Source organism: Paroedura picta, chromosome 11, assembly GCF_049243985.1.
Source record: "Paroedura picta isolate Pp20150507F chromosome 11, Ppicta_v3.0, whole genome shotgun sequence".
Taxonomy (NCBI): Eukaryota; Metazoa; Chordata; class Lepidosauria; order Squamata; family Gekkonidae; genus Paroedura; species Paroedura picta.
The window spans coordinates 2,496,732-2,519,414 of NC_135379.1; the positions used below are offsets into that span (position 1 = coordinate 2,496,732).

Below are 22,683 nucleotides of genomic sequence, written 5' to 3' on the forward strand. Positions count from 1 at the left end.
GGATCCCAAGCATTTTGTGCATCTTACTTTGACCCAAAGCAGGAAACAGTAGAAGATCCTCCTGCTGAACCAACCTGATCTCACCAGATCTCAGAAGCTAAGCAAGGTCATCCCTGGTTAATCCTTGGATGGAAGGCCACCAAGGAAGCCCCAGGTTGCTACGCAGAGGCAGGCAGTGGTCAACCGCCTCTGAATGTCTGCTGTCCTGTCCTGGGTGGCCCAGGCTAGCCCAATCCCTTCAGATCTCAGAAGCTAAGCACAGTCGGCCCAGATTGGATGGGAGACCACCAAGGAAGACCAGCATTGCTACACGAAGGCTGTTAATCCGAGAGGCTTGCCCTGGGTCGGAGGCAACCTCATGACTGTTTGCAGGCCCACGGGCGGCATTTCATCCCCCAACCTCTGTGGGTCCCTCTGCTACAATTCCCTTAGGGTGATTTTATGACCATCAAGACAGAGAATCCCTTTTTGTGGCTTCTCCTCCCCGGCTCCCCGGAATGAGACATTTCCCTGCCTGACTCACATACCTGAACACAGAGAGAGGGGAAGGCCCGTGCTGAGCTCATGCATTCCTTTCTGCCTGCGGCCGTCTTTCCTACCGTAAATTCTTGAGGGCTTGGTCTCATCAGATGCTGAATCGTCCTCAAGCCCCGGGATTCTAAGCCTATGAGAAGGAGGCTAGGAGGGTATCAAGAGTGGGATGAGGGAGTTTTTTGGGGGAGGGGGAATCGGTATTCATGTGGACCACATGGCCTGTGGACCACATGAAGCCTGCCAGAGAAGGTCTGATAGAGCATCACCTACCGAGGGCCAGGTTTTCTTCTACCCCAGGGGCTCAATCCAAGGACACTCCACCTGGACCCCAAGCCTCTTCCGTCACACACACCCTCACTGGAACAGAGAGCCTGAGAGGCTTTGGCAAACTGCTGCTAAAGAGACTGTGGAGTTCTGCTGGTGCCAAAGCAAGAGGCACCATGGCCAAGGGCTCTTTCATTCCTAGCAGCTGCAGAGAAAGGGTCAGGCAAAAGGGAACAGGGACCCCCGGGTGGGGGGTGAGAAGTGCTGGCTGAGGAGTGCAGGGGATTAAAGGAGGAGGAGGAGTTGGGGGGGTTATACCCCGCTTTTCTCTACCTGAAGGAGTCCCCGAGCGGCTTCCAAGCACCTTTCCCTTTCTCTCCCCAAAAGAAGCACACAGAGAAAGCTCTAAGAAAACTGCTCTGTGAAAACAGCTCTAAGAAAACTTTATTTATTTATTTATTTATTTATTTGTTTATTTATTTGTTTATTTATTTATTTATTTATTTATTTGAATTTCTAGACTGCCCTCTTGGCCAAAGTGGATTGTGACTGGCCCAAGGTCATGCAGCTGGCTGCATGCGGACGAGCGGTGAAAGAAGCCCAGTTCTCCAGATAAGAAAGAGGCTGTTGCTCTTTAGCCACAACCTCAAACTGGCACAGAGACCTTTGCAAGTGCCTGGAATGAGCTCTTCTGTGTGTGGGGGGGAGGGGTGTCTGAGAGCCCTTTGCCTGCATCTGGCTCATGCTCTCCCTAGAAGTAAAAACAACTCGCAGAGATGGGTGTGCTTTCATCATGTTGTCATGAGAACACAAGTGTCAGCAGCAAAGACAATAATGCTGGGGAAACTTGAAGGCAGCAGGAAATGGAGAAGACCCAGTGTGAGATGGACAAAATGGAGGGGGCGGGGCAGAGGAGAGCAAGGAGGAGGATCCGGGGACTGGGGACTCAGCCCTGTGAGGAAAGCTGCCATACTGAATCAGCTCAAGCTCAGTATTGTTCACTGAGACTGGCAACATCTGTCCAGGGTCTCAGGCAGAGTCTTTCCCGTCATCTCTTATCTGCCCTCTTTAACTGAAGATGGTGAGGATTGAACCAGGGACCTTCTGAGTGCAAAGCAGAGGCTGTGCCACTGAGCCACACCCCCTCTTATGGCTTTGGCTCCAGCTGTTATTTGGGAAATGAGATTGGCGGGGTGGGGGAGGAAATCCATGTATTGCTTTTTTATCCAACAAGCTCAGAGCGGCATTCGTAGTCCTGTGGAAGGGGTTAGACTGCGTGAGACAAGGCCACCCAATGCATTTTGTCACTGAGTGGAGAACTTGAACCCTGGTCTCCTCAAGGCAAGTCCAGCAATCAAGCCAATACGCCTGGTTGGCTGCTTGCCTAGCATCTGATGAGCCGGAATCTATTTATTTATTCACACTGTTTGGACTCCACATTTCTCATTTGGACTCAAAGTGGATTACACAGAGCGAGTCAACACTATGACAGGATGGGCTGTTCAACAACCAGTGCATTCGGGTTTTAGAAGCCTGGAGCCTCCAGAAAGAATTGAAGCTTAGCATAAGTATTCACATGACAGATTAAGCAGTTTGGAAATTACATAAATCCCATCCTACTTACAGAAAAAGGAGGAGGGAGAGAAGAAGAGGATGATGAGGAAGGCGGAGGAAAAGAAAGAAAATGGAGGAGGAGAAGGAGGAGGAGGAAGAGTTGGTTCTTATATACCACTTTTCTCTACCAGGAGTCTCAAAGTGACCTACATTCATCTTCCCTTCCTCTCCCCACAACAGACACCCTGTGAGGGAGGTGAGAGAGCACTGATCATACTGCCCAGTCATAACAGCTCTATCAGTGCTTTGATGAGCTCAAGATCACCCAGCTGGCTGCATGTGGAAGAGCGGGGAATCAAACCCAGATTAAAGGCCACCACTCTTAACCACTATACCACACAGGTTTAAAAGCAATTTTTAAAACAGCAAGCAGTAGAGGCTAGAAGCCCATCCATTCATTCGGTTTGACAACCGGGCATGTAAGCTATCTGAAATCTCAGACTACGCATGATCTATCATATCTGCTGATAACAGCTAAGAGGATATCAAACTCCAAGTCCTTTCTAAAGGCAGGAAGGAGAAGAGGAGGAGGAGTTGGTTTTTATACCCTGCTTTTCTTTCCCACAAGGAGTCATAAAGCAGCTTCAAAATACCTTTTGTTTCCTCATCCCTCAACAGGCACCCTGTGGGGTAGACGAGGCTGAGGGAGCTCTGAGAGAACTGGCCCAAGTTCATCCAGATGGCTGCATGTGGAGGAGGTGTGGGGAACCAAACCCAGTTCTCCAGAATGGAGGTGCACAGAGCACAGCAGAACAGACCCACAGTCCCTAATAATTTCTCCACACATGTCTGGAAAACCATTTTGTCCACTGCAACCCTCCAGCCAGATGGGCCCTGGAGAGCAGCTGCTATTCTGAGTAGACAATACGAACTTTGATGAGCCAAGGATCTGGTTCAATAGAAGGCAGCTTTGTATGTTCACATCTTACGCTGTTTGAGAGGGGCCATGGTAGAGCATCTGCTTGGCATGCAGAAGGCCCCAGGTTCAATCCTTGGCATCGCCAACTGAAAGGACCAGGCAGGAGGGGATGGGAAAGACCTCCCTACGCCTGAGACCCTGCCAGTCTTAGACAATACTGATTTTATTGGGCCGAGGGTCTGACTCAGAAGAAGGCAGCTTTGTGTGTTCGTGTCTTGCTCAGGAGTGGTTGTGGGTTAGTGGCAGAGCATCTACTTGGCATGCAGTGGATCCCAAGTTCAATCCCCAGCTCCTCCAATTCAAAGGGCCTGCAGAAAGGGACATGAAAGACATTTCTCTGCCTAAGACCCAGGAGAGGCTCTGTCATCTGACAAGAAAGTCCTGACCTTGACAGACCAAGGATCTGGGCCTCCTAGAACCCAACAGGTTTCCTCTCCAGACCTAAACAGAAAAGCGCTCCAGAACTAGTTTATACAAGGAAACAAATTAAGCAGCAGGGTGGGCCTAGCTTGCTCCCCCCCCCAAAAAAAAATCCATCCCCAGAGAGAGAGAGAGAGAGAGACAGAGACAGAGAGAGAGACAGAGACTTGGACTGAGGTTGAAGAAATCTACACCGCAAGATCCTGCCTCTGCCTTTTGCAGATGGAGAAAGCCAGCTCTCAAAAACAATCCAGATAATTCCCCCAGCCCCAGAGGCCTGACTCTGGATTGCTGAATGAAAAGAGCCCCAGATTTCCTAGGGAGGGAGGCCAGAGCTACTGGGAATATAAGGATTATGAAACAAAAAAAATGTCTCCACTTTGCTTTGTGATCCTCTTGTGGGGGAGAAGGGGAAGAAGAGAATGGGAAGGGGGCCCCAGGACTTCCAAACCAGGTTAAAGGATGGGGTCTGTCGAAATCCCCGCACAGAACAAATAGTCAAATCTTACTTAGTGCTCTAATTCCAGGGAGGTCTCCGTACTGTAGGAACTCTGTATGGGGTGGCCCTATTGCTCCTGACACAGAGGGCTAGAGAAGAATCCTAAATCAAAATCAAACTGGGGTTTTGGGGGGAGGGGAATTTAAGTGGTCCTGAAATGGGCATGTTTTCAATGTACTTTCAGTCATCCGCTGATTTCCCAGAAAGATCCTGGAAGCCAAGGAGGGTCGGCCCTGGTTCGGATTTGGAGGTGAGACGACCGAGGTAGCCTGAGGTCACCAGGCAGAGGCAGGTGATGGCAAATCCACCTCTGAACAATCGATCTTGAAACCTTTCTGGGGTCTCAGCCTGCGACTTCAAAGGTGCTTTACACATGCTCCCATGCGTGGGATGTCCGGATGACTGCAGTTTCAGAAAGACGGGGCTTACTCTTCTGCGTGTCTACTCGGGAGTAAAAACCACGGCGTTCCCGAGGACTTTCTCCCGCCAGTGACAAAGTCGGGGAGGTTGACGACAATATGCCAAGGCAGCGCAATCCTCAGGCTGTTTAAATGGTATTTCCAGTCTCGACTCGGCAACTGGGCCGGGTGCTCCCCCTGGGACTGGATTTTTGCGCACTTCAACCCGCTTACTTCCGAGTAGTCGTGTTCCAAGGGATGGGGTGGTCAAGAAAGAGGCCTGGCGGCGGTTTCCTTGGCAAACCCAAGATCCTCCGTTTCTCTTGGGTAAAGCGAAACTCAACCCAAGCAAATACCCAAATCTGGATTGGGGGGCGGGGCAGGGCTAAATTTGCCAGACTCCTATCTGCAGCCCCAGGTTCGAATCCCCGCCCTGGAAGCCCGCTGGGTGAATCCAGGACCAGTCACTCTCTCTGCCCGGCCTACTTCACAGGGCTGTTTGCAAAGAGATCAACGGGAGAGACGTCGTCCGCTTTGGGTTCCCATCGAGTGATAAGACCCTCGTGGAATAAAAACGAAATAAAATAATAAAGCCGCAGTTGGGCAAAATAAAGCCGGTCTCGGCCCCAAAGGACACAAGGAACTCGAACCTTGAAAGAAGTCCCTCCTTTCCTTGTCGGCCACTTTTAAAAAACCCTCTCACTTCTTAGTGTCACGTGTGAATATAAAAAGAGGGTCAAAGGAAGGAAAAGAGCTGATGAGGTCCCTCCTTCCCTTCTCCGTGCATGGACTCCTCCCTTCCCCATTCAGACCCGGATTCACGCATTCACACGACGGCGCCAATCGCCTTGGAGAGCCTTCCAGCCGGGCTTCCCGCTGCGTCGTGTGAAAACATTTCGGGTCGAGGCTGGGTGTGCAAACCCAGTTTGCTTTGCATCACGTCCGATCTTGAAACCCCCAGCCTCTGGACCGGTTTCAACCGCAGCTGTGGAAAGTTGCCGAGACTGACTTCAGCACAACGCCTGAGAGCACCATCCGAACGGCCGGAGCGTGTTCTAGCCGTTTCCATTAACCCTTAGGATTCCGGGCACCCACCCTAAACCGAGCACGACTACGAGTCTTGGTTGGTTTCTGGTGGGTTTTTCATGCGCTTGTTCTTCGAAGGATGGGGGGGGGGGCATGGGGTATTTCCCCCGAGCAGGGAGCATCGCGCTGATCTCTCGTGTAAATGGAGTAAAGACAACTCCCTTCCCACGAGAAGACTGCAGCCGCTTTGAGGCTCCTTCAGGCAGAAGAAGAGCCAGCCGGGGGCTTTTTGGACCTTGTTTTTTACTACCCAAAGAAGTTCCCAAGCGGCTTACAATCGCCTTCCCTTCCTCTTCCCCGCAACAACCACCTTGTGAGGTAGGTGGGGCTGAGGCAGCTTTGTGAGAACAGCGCTGAGAGAACTGGGGCTGACCCAAGGTCACGCAGCCGGCTGCATGCGAAGGAGGAGTGGGGAACCCACCCCGGTTCTCCAGGCTAGAGGCCCGGCTTTTAACCACGACACCACGCTGGCTTTCTAATGAAAACGAGGTATAAAACGCAGCTCTTCTTCTTAAGGAATACAATCATTGCGCTTTCTGCCCCCTTCTCTACACAGGACTGGGGGTAATTGGGAAGGGGGGTTGGTGGCTTTACAGCCCCGGAAAACTTTTGATCATGGTCCCGCAGCCAGGCCCGGGAATTAAGCCCTGGGAGTCGGTTTTTAGGGTCCAGCCTCCGTTCTAACCAAAGGGCTTTTGTGCATGGGCAGAGCACTTGTCCCTCATCTGAGGTGGGAGGGGGGGGCAGCACAATTTCCCTCTAGATAACCTTAAACTCCCATGCCGGTTTTGATTTGAAGAAACGGACTCCATTCTTTGAAGCCGGCTTCCCTAGAGCCGGACCTTCATTCTAAATCCGGATGCTTTACTTCGAAGTAAAGCGTGATTTGCGCCTCGCTTGAAGATTGGTCGTTACCTCTTGTAGATCTTGACAAAGTAAATGCTTTTTAAAGTACCTATTTGCACAGGAGAAAGCAAACGGCAAGCGGGTGTGCCCTTCGCTCTCCGGGGACTGGGGGGAGGGAAACGATCTCTGGTGAGCGCCTCGAGCTCTTTTGGAGGGGGTCTGGAAGGAGCTCGGCCCAGGTGGGCGGGGGGGGGGGGTGTCGCCCGTCTGCCTTATCAAGTAGCCGATTTGCATTTTATGAACCTGGCCTTTTGTCATACCTGAACTATTTGGGGAATTCTGCCTTCCATGACAGTCCGCCCTCCTCCCTCCCCCCCCCAGAATAATGCGCCCAGTTTGTCTATGCGAAGGAAGGCAGACTAAACAAGGCAGGCGGATATACTGACCATCTCGACCTCCCCACCCCCCACTTGTACCCTGATTTTAAGAGAGAGGGTTGGATTCATTTCCAAAGGGGACTTTTTTTTGGGGGGGGGAATTTGATGGTGGCAGCATGGTCTGTTTGTTTGTCTGTCTGTCTACACGGAAATTGTATTTCTACATTACCCGTTTAGAACACATAGGAGAGTCTGGCTGAAAATTACCAATTTAGAACACTTAGGAGAATCTGGCTGAAAAAATATGTGTCTAGAACCCATAAAAGAATCTGAATGGGAACTGCCTATGAAGACATTGCTCCATATGAGAGAATGGCTTGGCCATTACATTTTCACAGTGTATAGCAGAACCTGGCTTGGTACGTAAACCACCCTACTGGTACCTGGTTGTGCTCCCTTATAAAATGTATTAAAGGGGGGGTGCGTTGGAGCCTCCTCCTCCCCCCCACCCTAGTTGTCGAACTGCGCCGGGCCCCAGGCGAGCCATTTCCCTCGGCCCCCTTGGCTACCACCCACGGCCCAATTCATAGGCATCTCCAAAGTCCCTGCCTAAGACCGTGTGAAAACGGGCTCTCTGGACACTCCGTCTAAAAACAGCCGCTCTAAAATCTCCCTGGAGAGGACCTGCCCAAGGAAAGCCGCGACAGACGCGGGTTAAGTCCGCCGGCTTGCAGTGGTCGTGCCCGCGCCGACAGCCGGTGTCCCCTCGCTCTCTGCCCCAAATGGTGTCCGTCTTGAAGGGGCTCCCGGACTGCGGCGCTTTTCTACTCCGCCCCCCCCCCCTTCTTTCTGCTGAGTACGGCCGGGGATGGGGCCGGCGGTTCCCAGGGCCTTGGGGCGGACGGGGCTGCTCTAGGGGACGCGGGCTGTTGGGTGGGAAGTGCACCAGGCAGGTGCAGAGAACGACACTGCCAGTCGCTTCTCCTGGCCGCTGCCACTGCTCCACGCCTTATTCTGGCCCCCCAAAAGCTGCCTCGGAAAATACACACACACACACACACACACACACACACACACACACACACACACACACATCATATAAATGATATATATATATCATTTTTTTCAAAGGCAAGCCTAAACCTCCAGTCACTACGGCCCTACCAAACGCTTATGTGTAGACGAGGTATATCCCCTTCACACTGTCACGCGTGTGGGCACGGTTACCCCCCTCCCAAAAAAAACCCCAGTAACCTAATCCTGTAAAGAATTATAAAAACATGTGCTAAGAAACCACAGCAAGGCCATACGGATGACCTCATCAGAGCCCCGTGCCGGCGGACCGTGCTGGCGAACCCGAGTTGATTACGGTGTAACGTGTGAAAGGGAACCACCGCCGTCTCGAGCCCTTTAATATGCAGGGAGCATTTAAGCAGTGCAAATCGTCTTTCCTCTCGAAAGAAAGAAAGAAAGAAAGAAAGAAAGAAAGAAAGAAAGAAAGAAAGAAAGAAAGAAAGAAAGAAAGAAAGAAAGAAAGAAAGAAAGAAAGAAAGAAAGAAAGAAAGAAAGAAAGAAAGAAAGAAAGAAAGACGGGTGGAGTGTGGGGTTCGCTTTAGCCCCGCAGTACAAAACCCAGGGGAACGGTTTTCCTTGGACTCTCCACTTTAAGTGGCCGCGCACTGAAAGAGGTTTGCCTCTGGGATCCTGAGCATCAAGTTGGGCAAAACAGAGGTCTATCCTGACACACTACTTTTCTACCTGCAAGGAAACGGCTGGGAGGGGAAGCCTTCAAACGCGCAAGTTCTCGCTTGCCTCGATATAAAACTAGGGCGGCGGTGGGAGGAGCGGGAGAGTTTTCTCCCCGGTTTCTGTGGCCTGTGAACACGTGTGTCTTCGGCTGGCCGGCGGTCCTCGGCGACTTGAGGCCGCTGGAGGGCTGGCGACCGTGGCCACAGGAGCCAGGGAAAGAGGCCTACCCCGGGGCCTCACGCCCACCTCCCCGCAGCCTCCTTCCTCTGCAGCGGGGCCTCTGGCGGTGGCGGGAACGCAGGGGGCCCGAGGGGACCGGGGCCCCGGCTGGGAGTCGCTGGGCTGCGCGAAGAGCGGCCTGCGCGGCGTGTGCAGGGCCGGCGCGCGAAAAGGGCTTCCTCCTCCGCTCATTCCAACTGCTGCAGTCTATAATTACCGCCGATCGGGCGGATGGGCTCCGACATGCCCCGCTCGCTCTCCCTCTCCCTCTCTCGGTCCCTCTCCCGGTCCCAGTTTGACGGAGCCCCGACCCAGCACGGAAAAGGAGACCTCAAAGGCACAGGGGCGCATCCTCGCCCACTTTGGTTCACTCATCAATAATGCTAAAGAAGTGTTAATTATAAGCCTTAGATTTAGGGACAGCCAGGCGCTAATCTAGAAGGTGAAAGATCATCAGCATAAGGGAGGAATTGGGTTGTTTGCTTGTTTTAAACCAAGATGGGACTTCTTACGGGTTGTTTTTTTTTTTTTTTAGGGGGGGGGGTGAGGCGTCCCTTTCCCAAGTGGGATTTCCTGGCTGGATGCTTCTTTCTGTCTTCCTCTGTCGGGGGGGGGGGGGTCAAGAAAGATCGCAAAATTTGCTCCAGCTCGTCTTATTCCCTTCCCGTTGGGTCATCTTCGCTGCCGGGGCGCTTGGCGCCTGCTCGGCTTCTGCCCCTCGGTCTGGGTAGGCCCCGCGCCCCGACTTCAGGATCGCCCGAGGCCAAACACCCCCCTGGACCCGAAAGCGATTGACTGTGCCGGGATCGGGCAGACGGCATTGATCACGTTCGGGAGCGTAAAGGGCACGGGGGTCGACCGCCCCCCTTCCCAAGACAACCTCCCGCCCTTCTAGAGTCCTTACCCAGCCCCTATGCCCATAGAACGTCCACCCCCAAATGCAGAATGAACAGGGGATCCGTGTCCCCGGTTCTGAAGCACGGGGTTCCGACACGGTTGTTCTCCTTCGCAGAAGCCGGTGGGATTTGGGGCGACATACAAAGGCGCGCACACCCGGACGGACGGCAGTGCTAAGAGGGAGGCAATAATATAGATGCCCCCCCCCAAAAAAAAGCCCCACGAAAGATATTTTGCAATTTCCTCCAGAATGGACCCCAGTTTTCCGGTCAAACCCGCCTTATGAAACCGCCGGGCAGGCAGCGCGAGAGAGGCTCTCGGGAGGCAGAGAGGAGAATCCACCTCGGCCGGGATTTCCTTCGGCGATCTTTTTCACACACGCACAACCACACCCCCTTTTTAAAGTCCCGTTTCCCTACTTCTTCTACCTTTCTTTATTTTCTTAATGAAGGGGGGGTTGTTTTCTCCCCCCCCCCCCAGCTTTGGACTCTCTCCTTCCTTTCCACATGCCTAGCTCGAAATTCGCCTTGCAGAACTCGTGCCGACATGTATCATTCTAGGTTTTAATTCACTCCGTACCTTTTGTTCTTGGCAGGAGAGGATCAAAGCAGATTTTAAGCAAAAAAAAAACATACACACAAAAAAACTCAGATCTCTCCCCTCCCCTCCACCCACCACCTTTTCAGGTTTGGTTAAAAAAAAAAAACAGTAGGAGAACGATAGAGGAGGTCTAGCCCAGTCAAAATAAACAGCGCTAAGATAAATAATAAAAAAAGACGTAAAATGCGAGTGTTTAAAAACCACTTAAGGAACCGCAAGCCAGCCCCCCTCCTGTGAACCGCATCGGGGAAAGGAAGCGAAGCCCCAAGACGAACCGGGCGCTCCCCCCCCCCAAAAAAAACAAAACAAAACCCCAGTCAATCATCAATCAATCAATAAGAAAAGCAAACTTACCACCAGATGGGATAACTTGATAGGACTTGGGTCAACCCACCGAGAAGCAGGACATATCCAAAAAGGGACATCTCGCCCCCGCCAAAAAGAGAGAAAGTTTTTTGGGGGAGAATAATGTATAATATATGTGTGTGTGTGTGTGTATTAAAATGATAGTAACAACGACAGACGTCCTCAGACTCCTGGATACAGAGGAGGGGGGGCGGAGAGAATCCTCCACCCCCCTAGAGCGGAGAAGCGAGCCAGCCCCGACCAGGGAGAGAGCTTTCGATCGGGGTCTATGGCAAATCCAGAGTCCCTTGGCGCTTCTCCTCCGGCGCGTCTCGGGGGGGGGGTCAGAAATAATGGCAAAGAGGCGATGATGATTTTCTAAATATAGAGATCGCTCCTTCTTCTTCCAGGCCAGGCAAGCATTCAGAAGAAGGGGGGGGGGGTTGTAAAAAAAAAAACTGGGGGGGGGGAGGAAAAGTTTGGAAGGCGCTGGTTGGCGACGAGACCCAATCAGCGCGGATCGCCAAAGGGGGAAATCTTCGCCGCTTCCCCGTGCGATGCGTCAGTCCGGAAAGGCGAGCGGCGGAGTGGAAGCCGAGGCTCGCGCAAGGCGGTTTTGAGCGTCACGGAGGCAAGGGGGTTTGGAGCCTCCCCCCCCCATAAAAAACGCTCGGGGGTGAAATGGAGGGGGGAGTCTGGGGGTTAGGGGGCTGAACGCGAGGGGAGGGGGCCACGGAACCCCCGTGCCTCCGCGTCACTATAACAACCTGTCCGGACTTCACTCCCTGGGTCGCGGCTGGTGCCACGAAACTGCTGAGGAGGGAGGGAGGGAGGGCGAGAAGGGGGGGCGGTGGGGGGGGCACAGAGGCAAACACCCTCCCCCGCTACCACCACCCATCGGACTCTGCATTCAAAGAGGAGTCGTCTTGCAGTCCGGCCCCGCAGCGCTGTCTGCGCACTTCTCCTTCCCCAACCCCCGTCTAGAGTCCCAAGCAGAGAGACTCCGCATTGGAACCAGCCCCGACTTAATGCTCTCGCCGGATAACCGAAGTGGTCCGGCTAAACCCTTTCTGGGCTGAAGAGAGGGATGCTGGACGACATTTCAGCCGGGGCCAGCCGCGGAGGAAGCCCCCCCCCCCCGCTTTCATTTTCCCCAAAACGATCTTTTCTTTGAGGGTTTATATATATATATAGGGGTGGGGAGGAAATTACTCCCCCCCCCAAAAAAAAACCGGTTCGGCAGACTTGAGCCAGTGGCCTCAGCTCGATCCTCAGCTCCGTTGAGGCGGAGCTTTGGGGCGGGGACTCAGCTGGGTCGCCCTTCCCGCACCGCTCCTTGGTTTCCCAGTTTTCCTGGAAAGCAACCGGGTTTCCTTCGGAGACAGGCTGCGAGTCCCTCGAGGGCCGCTCCGGATTCTGGAGCCGAAGGGGAGCTCGAGAGATTCTCTGTGGATCGAGGGAGGAGGACCCCTTCGCTATCTCATAGGGTCGTGGGTGTGGTATCCCGCTCGCCAGGCATCGGGTTTGACTCCGGTTTCGCCACACTCCAAAGCCAGACGCTTTCCCTGGGGGAATAAAAGTTCTCGGATTCCCACCCACCTTTAGGGATCGCGCCCACGACTCCTTCCCTCCGAGTAAACTCCGGACGCAGCGCGGCAGTTCCAATTCTGCCTCTGCCGCGCAGCGGCTCCCTCAGAGGCACGTTTCCTCGGAAGCAAGGGTCGTGCAGAATTCAGTGGCGCGCTCTGTCTGTGGGGGGAAATGGTAGAGCAGGTTTGCTCCAGGGAAAGTCGAGCCCAAGGCCGAAGTTGGGATCAGGGGGAGGAGATTGTTTTCCTGCGGGCATTGCTCTAATGTCGAGCTGGAGGAGGCTGGTATCATTCGCCTCGGGGCGTTAACGTTAGGGCTTTCCCAATCTTCTGGGTTTTTGGGTCCAAAATGACAGCCTCCCCCCCCCTTAAGCCTCATTTCCAAAGACAGACAGTGACCAGCGAATGAACTCAGCCGAACTCCACGGGACTATATAGAACCAGAAAGTGCCTGCCACCTCCCCAGTTTTCCCCAGGATCTTTAACAAAGAGAGAGAGAGAAATGGTAAACTGCTTTTGGACTTGGGGAGGGGGTCCCTCCAGCTGTGGCAGGCCTTTGATGGTTGACTTTCGTCACTGGGAAGCAACTGTCCTTCAGAGCAACCCTCCTAGGTGTTTCTACTTCTGTTGCGTATTTGCCAAGCAGTTGGAAATTTCATATGCTTATCTATGCCAATATTGTGTGAATCGGGTGCGATATTAATGGAGGGGATTCTACAGCCTCACACAAAATCCATCATGGGGGAAAACCTAATATAGAGATGAAAAGATATATTATTATCGTCTTCATTAATCATCACAGTCAGATATTTGACGGGTAGGTAGGATCTACCCAAGTCTCTTGGATTCGTAGAGGTACCTTGATGGGATTCTTGGCTATTCCAAGCAAGAACATAAGAGAAGCCGTGTTGGATCGGCTCAGTGGCCCCTGCAGTCCAATACTCTGAGTCATACAGAGGCCCAAACCTGGGTGCCCTCAGGAGATCCACCAGTGGGGCCAGAACTCCAGAGGCCCTCCCATTGTGTCCCCCCAAGACATAAGAAAAGTCATGTGGAATCAGACCAGCGGCCCTCCAGTTCAACAGTCTGTGTTACACAGTGGCCAAAACCCTGGTTGCATAAGAGCTCCACCAGTGGGGCCAGAACTTCAGAAGCCGTCCCACTGTTGGCCCACAAGCACAAAGAACATAAGAGAAGCTATGTGGGTTAGGTCAACGGCCCATCCAGTCCAGCCCTGGTGCTATCAGCAGTCCACCTCCAGGGCCAGAACTCCAGAAGCCCCCCCCCCACTGTGCCCCCTTCCAAGCACCAAGAAAAGAGAACATCCCTGCCCCAGACATAAAAACATAAGGGAAGCCATGTTGGATTATGTTAGTGGCCCATCCAGTCCAACACTTTGAGTCACACAGTGGCTAAAACCCAGGAGGCCCACCAGCAGGGCCAGAACTCCAGAAGACCTTCCAATACTGATTTCCCCCAAGCGCCAGGATTAGAAAAGCATCACTGCCCCAGACAGAGTTCCATTTACAGCCACTGTTGGACCTCAGCTCCATACATTCCGAGAACAAAACGGAAGCCACGGTGGATCAGGGCAATGGTCCATCTAGGCCAAGAGTCTGTCACAACATGGCCAAAGCCCAGTTGCCACAAGAACTTGCTCAGTGCCCAGAATGCCCAGGTGTTTCTTATTTATCAAATTGTGTGTATTTAGCATGGCCAGGAGATCCAAGGACTGTCCAGCAGCCAGGCAAGGGACGTTTGGAGGTGGTTTGCCATCTCCTGCCTTTGCATCCTGGCCCCTGGTGTTCCTTGGAAAACCTTCACCCAAATTCTTGGAGGTCTCCCACCCAAACACTAGTCAGGGTCAGCCCTGCTTAGCTACTGAGAACTAGGTACTGTGCCAAGGGCTCCAATTACAAGGAGCACTGCCATCACCTTCTTCTCCCAGAGGTGCTCCTACTCTAGTCATAGGTCTTGGTATTTAGTGCTTTTTCTCTTGTTCTTTCTTTTCTGTTCTGCTGTCTCCCAGGATTGCAGAATTAATGCTCCAAACCCTATGTCTCATTCTGTCTACAGGTGTGATGTCAGAAGCCTTATGCTCCAGGTTTTTCTGTTTTGCAACCGGAAGTTCCAAAGAATCCTTGATTCATCATTCTCTATGAGCTCACCTAGATTGTGTTCCCCTAAATTTCTGGTACGCCCTACTTTTTGCAAAGATTCCAGTGCATCATTGCATCACCCTCTTCCTTGGCAGAGCTGAGCTCTGGAGGCTCACCTGCCTAAAGCTGTGATCCTGTGACCTTTACCTGAATCAGGCCCAGCAGACACCATTGGACTCACTTCCAAGTAAATGCTTTTCCCCGTCTTTGGACTGAATGGACTTCGAGTTCTGGGTTTGCATTCCCCCTTCCTCAGCGCTTGGGCAACTTCCACGAGGGCTTGAGGCAGTCTCCTCAAAAGTAAGGCTCTCGTTCAGAAAACTGCCTTCAGGATCGCAGCCTGGCCCTCTCTAAGCAAACCAGCCAACCTTCCCAGTCTGCGACATAAGCTCAACACTAAAGCTTTGGAGCCGCACCTGATTCTTAGAGACGCACTGCTGTTGCCTCCGAATCAACGCGATCTCTGGTGTCCTTCCTTCCTTCCTTCCTTCCTTTTTCTTTTCCTGCTTTCCTTCATTTCTGCCTTCTTTCCTCCCGCCCCCATACCCGCGACCATCCGCAGAGCCGAGAGGGAGGGGAGAGAGAGAGAGAGAGAGAGAGAGAGAGAGAGAGAGGAGGGAGTCAAGTCGAAGTCCTCCGGCTCGCCCGGACTTTCCCTCCGCATTAGGTGCAAATCCCGGGCAATTATAGCATTACAGGCGAGGAGCGGGAGCCGCCGCCTTCAAAGGCCGGGGGGATTTGGACTGCCTTTTCAAGGGAAATTGCTTCGATTTCAAACTGAAATGTGCACACCCAAACACGCGTCGGGCCTAAGCCGGGAGCAGGAGGCGGGAGGGGAAGGCGCAGAGGGGGGAGGGCCCGTGAGCAGGTGGCCAGGCGACTGGGGGGGGGGTCTTCCCCTCCTTTTGATTCACTTTATCTCCATCCGGCTTTTCTCTCCCCAAATCACCCTCCATCGCTCTCCTTCCACTCGTTTCAGCCACACAACAACCCCCTCAGGGAGGCTAGGCTTGGGGGGGGGGGGAACTGGTCACTCAACTAGCTTTGGGGGGGGGGAGTCGAGCTCAGGTGTCCCAGATCCTAGGCTGAGACCCTTCACCCCTACCACCTGTCAGCAGCACCTGGTACCTAGGGGTATACTGCTTGTGAACATGGAGGTTCCATTTGGTTATCCTGGCTTTTAGTTGCTTTTATCCATTGACTTGGTTAATACTTATACAGGGCCATTGAAGGCTCGTGAATATCTGTCTGTCTGCCTACCTACCTGAGAGCCAGTGTGGTGTTGTGGTTAACAGCGGAAGCCTCTGATCTGGAGAACCAGATTCAATTCCTCACTCCCCCTCCCCCTTCCACCATAATATTTTTTTTGGGGGGGGGGACTGAGGCAGAGAGTATCTGACTGTCTTGAGGTCACCCAGCAAACTTCCCTGCAGCGCTGGGATTCAAATCTGAGTCTCCCATCCATTGGTCTGATGCTTTCAGCACCACACCATCTTGCATGGGGGTGCCATACAGGTAGCAAGTTTGAGAGAGGAATTCTTTGAGACAAATATGGGAGAGTATTGCACGGGGGGGGGGGGACTGGGGGGGTGCTTTGCTGTTTTGAGTGTTTTTTTTCCCTGTTCACTGCTCGAAAACAACAACAACACAGCACTGCCCCTGAGTGTGCACAGAGTGTTTTTGCACCCTACGGAACAACTGAAGCTAACCTATGGATTATTTATTAAGTCCCACCCCTGAGCAGAGCAGAAGCTTGCAGCAGATCTATCATAAACTGCACAATGCAGCAGTCAGAGTCCTGGACTATGACTGTGGGGAGATCTGGGCTCAGATCTCAGCTCTGTGCTGCAACTCACTGGCAGTACAAGCCTATGTAGATTCACCCAGAAGTACACTTGTTGTATTTAGATGATTCACCCAGAAGTACACTCGATGTATTTACATTGCAGGCAAGTGCATGGGATCTAGGCCAGTACTGAGCCCGTCACTTTTTTTTCACCTAGCCCACCTCACAGGGCTGTTGCGAAGACCAAATAAAAAATGTATGCTGACCTGCACTCCTTGGAGGAAGAGCTAGGATAAAAGTGCAACAAAGAGACAGAGGAGGGCGCTACAAGCTTTCTAGGTTTTATTGGCATCCTGTAGCGACAACAAACTCAGCAAGCTGTCCACATCCAAAACTGTGTAGACCCTGATTCTTCTCCTTAGAAGCACCGCATTTAAGTGTCAAAAAAGGGGCACAGTTCATAGGCACAAACTGCTTTATCCAGATCCTCTGGAGATGGAAACGACAGTGCTTTACAAGATCTCAGGGGCAGGTGAACTGAAATATGCTTTGCCAGACCTGAGCTGCTGAAGCAAAAAGCCGGAGAGCTTGTTGGAAGGCAGACGTGATTCAGAACTAAGTGGCTTCATCAAATAAGAGGAGCAGGAAAAGATGATGGTTCAGACCAAGTGTGATCGATGGGGTGGAATATCATCTGAAAAGAAGCCTCTCTTTGGCAAGGCAGGGGCTCTCCAAGGAGGAGGGAGGGGCAGATATTTTGAACCTGAAATCCGCTGTGCAGATCTTGGACTGAGTTGGCAGCCCCTTTCTGCCAGAGCCCTGAGAATAGGGGATGCACGAACATACAAACATCTGGAGCAGAGGTCCATCAGTGACTCTTAGATAAAGGAATATTCTGTTTGGGGCAGTAATGTTTAGTGGGGAGGAATACTGTCCAAGCAGTGAAGGAAATCTAGGGAGAGCACAGAAAGATGGATAGAAATTTTGGCTGCAGAATGGATTGATAAATGCCTGAGATCCAGGGTTGGCAGGGGGGTGGGGTCTGCAGGAGAAACAGGTCTCTAATCCCACCCACCCCTTTCTTGGCTACTTGTTTTGCCAACCAAGATCGCCCTCTAGAGGTTATCATCTAACAACCAACAAGATTTTCCAGGATAGATTCAAATGAGTAGCCGTGTTGGTCTGAAGTAGCATAATAAAATCAGTCCAGTAGCACCTTTAAGAGTGCCTGCACTCGAAAGCTCATGCCTTGAATAAATCTTTGTTGGTCTTAAAGGTGCTACTGGACTCTGATTTTATTCAGATTTTTCAGGGTATGAGTATTTGAGAGGCAAAGCTCCCATGGGAGAGGCACAGAGCACTGCTCAAGGGCAGGCCTATTTGAACCCGGATCCCCAAATCTCTGCTCTTAACCATGACACCAAGGTGGCCACTATGATAGTATACTCTGGTAAGCCCCCCCCCCAACCCTGCCCTCTACAGATTCCACCCCCAAACCTCCAGGAATTTCCCAAACTGGAGTTGGCAACTCTAGGTTTTGGGTTGCTTTGCCAGACGGGCAGTTGTCTGCAGTCTCTGGCTTTGAGAGAAAACACCTGTGTGTTGAGTCAGCCTGTGACAGCCACATAACTCACCACCAGGCTCTGGAAAAGTAAATTTGTTTTTCAGAGAGCCTGAAAAGGTGCACTTTTAAGATTAAGGTGAGGGGTGAGACCCGAATCATTGACACAAAGGACTGGCACGATGCATTCCACCCAAGCTTCTCTCACTGCCTGCAAAACGTTCTGCCTCCTAGGCACTCTTGCTTGCCTCCTTTATTCAGGTCTCTATTCTGACACCTTTGGGGGGGGGGGGAGACGACGTCTCCTTCTCTCTGGCTTCACAAAGCAGGGTCTGTTTCCGGCTTGTCAGATTTCTCTTCCTGGCAGATTGCCCTGAATATCTGCATGAGGGGGGCAGATATCCAGCAGGTGTGGCTTCTTGGGTCCTGGGGATTACCAGCGTACAAGAGGAGCCTGGATAGCCCAGGCAAACTCAATCCCATCAGATTTCAGAAGCTAAGCAGGGGCGGCCCCGGCTAGTATTTGGAAGGGCAACCTCTGAGGAATACCAGGGCCAAGCAGTGGCAAACCACCTCCAAACATCCCTTGCCTGGCTGCCAGACAATCTTAGGATCTCTTGGCTACATAATACACATGCCATAGGTACCCTGCTCTCCTCTATTCAAAGGAGTTCCAAAGCGGCTCACAAACAGTTTTCTCTTCCACTCCCCGCAAAAGACAACCTGTGCGGTAAGTGAGGTTCAGAGAGCTCTGAGAGAACTGCTATGTGAGAACAGCTCTGAGAGAACTGTGACTAGCCCAAGACTACCCAGCTGGCAGCATGTAGAGGAATCAAACCCAGTTCTCTAGATTAGAATCCACCACTCATAACCACTGCACTATGCTAAAAAGCAAGTCTCTATCCCTTTTCATTGTGGAGATGTACCAGGAAAGGTGTGTTTCTACAACAAAAGGGACCAGCAGAGTGTGTGTGTTTTTTAAGGGGAAAAAAAGATGGGGATTCAGAGCAGCAGATATAATTGCACAATATTCATATTCCTTATTCATTGATATTCCTTATATCAATACTCAACTGCATTGCTTGCTTTGGGTAAAGCTTGCTATAAGGAAGCAGAGGTGTGGGGTGGGGGAGAATGCAAACAGCAAATCTGATAAGAGGCATTCCAGGTGACACATTCTTGAAATGGCTATTCCTGGCTCTTGTACTTGACCAGAATTGTGTAAGGCCACTTGATCCGTTGATGCAGAATTTATCATAGTGCTGGGCTCGTTGTGTTCCTTAACAAAAGGCCATTCACCAGGGACAATCCACCCCTTACTCTGCCAGAATGGTGCATAAGAAAAATGGGAAATCCAGATGCACAGATAAGAAACATTCCAACCCCAGAAGCACTCCAAGCTCTCCAGTGAGCTGATTAGCCAGACAGCAGCTGGTATTTAAGCAACATGAAAGAGGGTTGTTTTATAAATTTCATCCTAGTTGGAGTGTAGAGTAAGGAAAATCTTGCTGCCTTGCTGATCAGAAAGAATTGTAGAATCATAGAGTTGAAAAGGTCCATGGAGGCCATCTAGTCCCACCCCCTGCTCAGAGCAGGATCAGCCTCAAGCATCCAGTATAAGCATCTGCCCAACTGCTGCTTGAAGACCGCCAATGAGGTGGAGCTCACCACCTCCTGAGGCAGCGCATAACACTCCTGAACTAAACTCATAGAAACCTAGAGTGCAAAGTTGTTTCTCTTCACAATAAAACAATTTAATCCTTGGAAGCCACTTGGTGCTTTACCCTATTGCACGTTTAAATTCAGCCGTCATTTCCTTGTTCTCCATTTTATCCTTATTCCAGCCCTCTTCAAATCTTTGTAGGATCAAGACCCGTTTACAAGATGAGTGAAAGGCACGAAACCTGAGAATTTAAGTCTGACTGTGCACAGAACAGGGAAATCCGGGCTCCCTCATACGTTTCCTCGCAGAAAGAAAGCATGTCTGTCTGAGTTGCTTTTGTACCTTCTGTTTGGAGACGCACACTCAAAAGGCCTTAAGCATCTTGTGTGCAGGCAGGGCAACTCCGGAGCATCATTTCAAACAATGCCAGTGAACAATGCACCTTTGTCCCACTCCCTGCTTGAGGCTTAATTTCGACCTCCTCACCCCCTCTCCAACTCAAAGTTCAGGTATTCTAAAATGGTCAGAGCTGAGGAATTTTTACCAGAGCCAAGAATTGTGCAAAGTCAGTAGAGATCATCTTCCCAGATTAAAAAAAGAAAAATCAAATGCCTCAGGTGAATGCAGGGAGGGACACCTGGTCATGTGTCCCCCATTCCCCTCTCCCCATTTTCCAGAACTGTCTGAACCCCCAGATGGCTGGTGCGTCAACACAGTACATGCAGATCTTTCCATGACTGGCACGAAAAATCTGTTCACAACTTACCTGAAAGGCATCATGTGATGGGAGCCTTGACTCTCAAAAGATTACACCCCAAAATCCTTGTTGGTTTCTAGATGCTATTGAATTTAATTCTTGTATTGCAGGCCAACATCTGTAGGGGGTTGTGGCTCAGTGGAAGAGCATCTATTTTGAAGAAGAGTTGGTTTTTATACCCCGCTTCTCACTACCCAAGGGAGACTCAAAGTGGCTTACAACTGCCTTTTCTTCCCCTCTCCACAGCAGACAACCTGTGAGGTAGGTGGGGCTAAGAGAGCTCTGACAGATCTGCTTTGGGAGAAAAGCTCTATCAGGGCTGTGACCAGTCCAAGGTCACCCAGCTGGCTGCATGTGGGGGAGGAGTGGGGAATCAAACCCAGCTCGCCAGATTAGAGGCTGCCACTCTTAACCACTACACCAAGCTTGCCTGCAGAACGTCCCCGGTTCAATCCCTGGCATATCCAGCTAAATTGTTGAAATAGCAGACAATAGGAAAGACCTCTGCCTGAAACTATGGAGAGCCTCTGGCAGCCTGAGTAGACAATACTGACCTTGATGGACCAAAGGTCAGATACAGGAGAAGGTAACTTCCTGTGAGAGGCTCTGGCTCACTGGTAAACCCTCTGCTCAGCATACAGAAGGTCCTGAGTTCAATCCCCAGTGGCATCTCCAGCTAAAAGGGAGTTGATAATGGTAGAGACCTATGTCAGAGACCCTGCAGAGCAGCTGCCAGTCTGAGTAGAGAAATATACTGATATGATGAGCCATGGGTCCCGTTCAGATTAGGGCTGCTTCATCAGTGTCCTTTATGAGCTTTATGGGAGTGTAGGGACATTTGAATCCAAGTGTTTCGGGCTTTAATGTATCTAACCACGACAGGGCATCACCCCTGTGTATGCAGACCAGCTGAGGAGCTGCACTTGAGGTCTGAGGCAGGATCACAATCCTGCTATTGCTACTGGCCAAAGTGCAGCTGGATCCCAACTGCTGGATCCAATTTGTTTGACCTGAAACTGACCAATACCGTACGCTGGCTATTCTTCTAACCTGCCTCTACGTTGGGTGTTTTCAGAGGGTTTCTCCAGTTCAACTTTGGTTCTCTGTCAATAAAGAGCAAAAATGAACTCTTAGTGTCCTGGTCTTCGAACCCACGGATTCAACCACCACTGTACGAAGGACGGCCCGCCTGCGCGTGAGGGAGATTTCAGCTCCGAACTTGATGTTACTGCTTTGGTTTGCAGGTTCCCTTCCCGGTTGGCATCTTCCCTTGCCACCCCGCTCTACTTCTTTGGGTGAATTAGGCTCAGGTAAATCAAAGCCACGATTCCCATTTTCTTTTCTTTTTTCAGTCTCCGCAAGGCGCAAGGGAAGAATTTTGCAGAGCGGCATCTGGCAGCATCTCAGCCTTCCCGGACACAATCGGATGAAAACGTTTCCTCTCCAACGTCTCAGAGAGGGGGGGAAATCATGGCTAAATTCAATTTCCATGTAAAAAAGCATTGCATCTGCAGCCGTGGAGATAATATGGAAAATACAGCATCACTGCAGGGGGGCTGGAGGGGGGGGGTCTATTTTCCATGCAGCACAGCCAATATAGCTGTTGGGGGGACACCTCCAATTTGCATTCTCCTCATTGCCATAAATATTTCCTTGTTCTACACGCTACAAGCACCCTCGTGGTGTTGCTTGATGGCGGCTATTTGCATAAACGGAGATAAAAGCAGACATATAAAAGTTCCCGCCTGCGGCCCCATGATTTCTAAAACTTTCTCTATCTGGAGTATATCACATCAGTTCAATATTGATTCATTTGAGGAGCTGTCTATGTCTGGGCCAACGCCATATGAAGTTCAGTCAAAGAGCGGCTCGCCTGTGGGACTGGCAGCTCAATCCCCAGCGTGTTAACTTGCAAATCAAGGCCGGTTTGCACACGCATCTGCCTCCCTCGTTTCCTTATCACACACACATGTAGATCACCATTTCTCTTTGTGAAGCTAAGCACTTCAGCTGTTCCAAGGCTATATGGCAGGGGCCGCCAACCTTTATGAGCCGCCTGGTCTTTTTCAAACAGTCTCATACTGTGTCCTGATTAGCTCGATTGGAGACTTCCTGCTCCTTTGAGCACTTCCCCCCTGCATGCCTCCAGAACAACAGTTAGACAGTTAGGACTCTTTCTCTTCTCTCTTACTTATGTTGTTTTGCTTTGTAACAAAATTATTGTATTATTTAAGCAGCTGGTCCTGCAAACTGTCTTGCCTATCAAAACTCTGCCAATGTGTCCAAAGAAGGTGCAGGCTAGCTGCCCCAGGCCTCAGAGAGCCACAGCTGCTCAGCGCTGGGCTAGACAGACTCCCAATCTGCCTCTGAAGAAGGCCGCTTCCCATGTGGACTGTCTCAC

At 51.5% G+C, this 22,683-nt stretch overlaps 1 protein-coding gene across 5 annotated transcripts in view; it reads right to left on the bottom strand.

The window, feature by feature from the left end:
* Positions 1–22,683, bottom strand: part of WNT3A (Wnt family member 3A) — a 129,311-nt gene that overhangs the window by 80,804 nt on the left and 25,824 nt on the right. For 2 of the 5 annotated variants that reach the window (XR_013225624.1, XM_077304520.1), the window contains exon 1: positions 10,777–11,384. The exons of the other annotated variants lie outside the window; for them this stretch is intronic. Coding sequence is in view for 1 of the 2 variants with exons in the window: in XM_077304520.1 (XP_077160635.1) it covers positions 10,777–10,847 (71 nt within the window). In the remaining variant the exon portion in view is untranslated. Of the gene's footprint in view, positions 1–10,776; positions 11,385–22,683 lie in introns of those variants that run through there. 5 annotated transcript variants of the gene reach the window in all.